At 47.7% G+C, this 2,500-nt stretch overlaps 1 protein-coding gene across 3 annotated transcripts in view; it reads right to left on the reverse strand.

The window, feature by feature from the left end:
• Positions 1-2,500, reverse strand: part of pltp (phospholipid transfer protein) — a 21,777-nt gene that overhangs the window by 15,681 nt on the left and 3,596 nt on the right. For 2 of the 3 annotated variants that reach the window (XM_088071167.1, XM_088071158.1), the window contains exon 1: positions 2,406-2,500. This exon is cut by the window's right edge. The exons of the other annotated variant lie outside the window; for it this stretch is intronic. In XM_088071167.1, coding sequence (XP_087927293.1) covers positions 2,406-2,500 — 95 coding nt within the window. The remainder of the gene's footprint in view (positions 1-2,405) is intronic. 3 annotated transcript variants of the gene reach the window in all.

A 2,500-nucleotide genomic window follows, 5' to 3' on the forward strand; every position in this document is an offset into this window, starting at 1 on the left:
GGCGTGCGAGCAGATAATCCGCTGAGGCAGCGGAGGTGAAGCGGGCGTGAGAGGACGCGGCGGTGCAGGTTCACTCATTTGCTTGACAGTGCAGAACAGCACAGTGATGTGAGGAGGAGGAGGGGTTAACGACGCTCGCCGCTCAACGTAAAAATCAAACAGAAACGGGAGGAGCCGGTTCAGCCTCACGCCATCCTGGGTCCTGTCATGTGTCCTCATTTATCCAAGAGACATCTGTGATGCACATCAATGTTGTACAACACACAACACGCCGCAAAGAATGCTGGGACTTGGAGTTCTGTATTGTGATGCTCCACCTGACTGATCCAAACATCTGAACCGCACGCAGGTGCGTCTCGCCGTCTGAATAACCCGTTTTTTAAAGGCAGAAACAGACTTCAGACTTCGCTGACTTCAGACCAGCTTTCATTTGGACACATTCGCTTTCTGTTGCCGCTAAATAACAAACCGCCAACAGCGCCCGACCACACCTCACTGCAAGACCGCCACGCCCAGGGACACACAGACGGTGCACAGTGGACACTTTTTTAAGTGTGGACACTTTGACAGACAAGCTGTTTAAACATCCACAGACAAACTGTCAAAGTGTCCACTGGCAAACTGTCACCAGACAAGCTGTCAACATGTCCATGGACAAACTGTTCACAGATAAAGTGTCCACAGTCAAACTGTCAAACTGTCCACAGACAAACTGTCTACAGTCAAGCTGTCAACATGTCCATGGACAAACTGTTCACAGTTAAAGTGTCCACAGTAAAACTGTCCACAGACAGTCAAACTATCCACAGACAAACTGTCAAACTGTCAACAAACAAACTGTCCATCCATCCATCCATCCATCCATCCATCCATCCATCCATCCATCCATTTTCGGGGGGCAGCAGCCTAAGCAGGGAAGCCCAGACTTCTCTCTCCCCAACAACAAACAAACTGTCCACACAAAAACTATCCAGAGATAAAAAAAAAAGTCCAGAGATAAACTGTCAAAGTGTCCACACGCAAACTGTCAAGTGTCCACAGACAAACTGTCAAGTGTCCACAGACAACTGTCAAAGTGTCCACAGGTAAACTTTCCAGAGACAAACTGTCCTGCAGTGTAAACAGGAAGCTGCAGCCGTGTCCAGAGGTTGGAGGTTACAGCAGAACACATTCTTCGTCTCTGTCCCACATAAACAGCTCAACTTGAACTGCAGTAACCTGTTTCACAACATTTGTCCTCTGTCTCTTTTTTCTGTCCCCTCCTCCCGTCCTCCTCACCCTTAAGTAAATGAGACTGATGTAGCAGAAAGGGGGGGACAGGAGGAGATGTGGGGATGGAAGGAGACAGCGGGACAGATGGCGGGGGGACAGGAAGTTGAGTAAATTAAGAGATTTAACACCGTGGTTTTCACCTTTGAGCTATCAGCTGCAGAAAAAATCAAATTTATGACTGAGGGTTAGGACACGTGTGCGCGCGTGTGCACGTGCATGTGCATGTTTTAAACACACAGCTGACAGATCTGAACCTGGAGCGGGAAATTCAAACCTGGGACCTGGAAGACCTGCAGCTGTTTTAATGAATCACACTGACAGTTATTTTACTGCAGTCATCAGTGACATTATTACTGCAGAGTTTCACCAGCATCTGAAGTGTTAAACTTCCCAGCATGCACCCTGAGGTCACAGCCTCCTGATTGGACACTGTCTTTTCGGTGTGTGTGTGTGTTGGGGGGGGGTTGATAAATACCTAAAATGAGACGATGTCAGCGTTCCTACAATGTGTGAATTTAAATTACAAATTTAAATTTGAATCAAACTGATTTTCTCTTGCATCATTTTGTAAGCTTTTATTTTGAAAAGTTCGATGATTGGCCTGTTTGCTGGTCTGAAAGTTTTTAGACTGAAGGTGAAGAGTCCAGTGATTCAGTGTCATCATGTGTGAAATATGACACGCTGAGCCTTCATGCTTATGTGACGGCGATTTAACATGTTAGTTTCATGTCAAAGTAACAAAACGGCAAAAAACAACTACTACTACTAATACAACAACTACAACTACTACTACTAATACAACAGCTACAACAACACAGGCCACAACCACAACTACTACTACAACAACTGTCACGATCCCTGCTCCTCTCCCCCTTCTCAGTACTTTTCCACTCACTCTCCCTCTGCTCCCTCTACCTGCTGACCACGCCCACTCTGCCTGCTCTGCTCACTCACCTCCAGCTGCAGCTCATCAGTAATCAACCCAGTATATAAGCCTCCCCCACACACACACTTGTTGCCAGATTCTTCTTTCGCATCATGCGAGACTCTCCAGCATTCTCCTGCCAGATCTTTGAAAGCCGACCCTGCCTGTTCCCGACCTGCTCTCTTCGCCTGATCCCCGGTAAACCTACCTGCCTTCTGTCCCCGACCACGAGTTCTGTTTTGGCGTTCCTGATCTGCTCTGCTGGTAAAGACCTCTCCGCCTGGCCCCGACGATCCTCCTGGT

The sequence above is a fragment of the Plectropomus leopardus genome, chromosome 2 (genome assembly GCF_026936395.1).
Source record: "Plectropomus leopardus strain MGB_pleo_1.0 chromosome 2, ASM2693639v1, whole genome shotgun sequence".
Classification (NCBI taxonomy): domain Eukaryota; kingdom Metazoa; phylum Chordata; class Actinopteri; order Perciformes; family Serranidae; genus Plectropomus; species Plectropomus leopardus.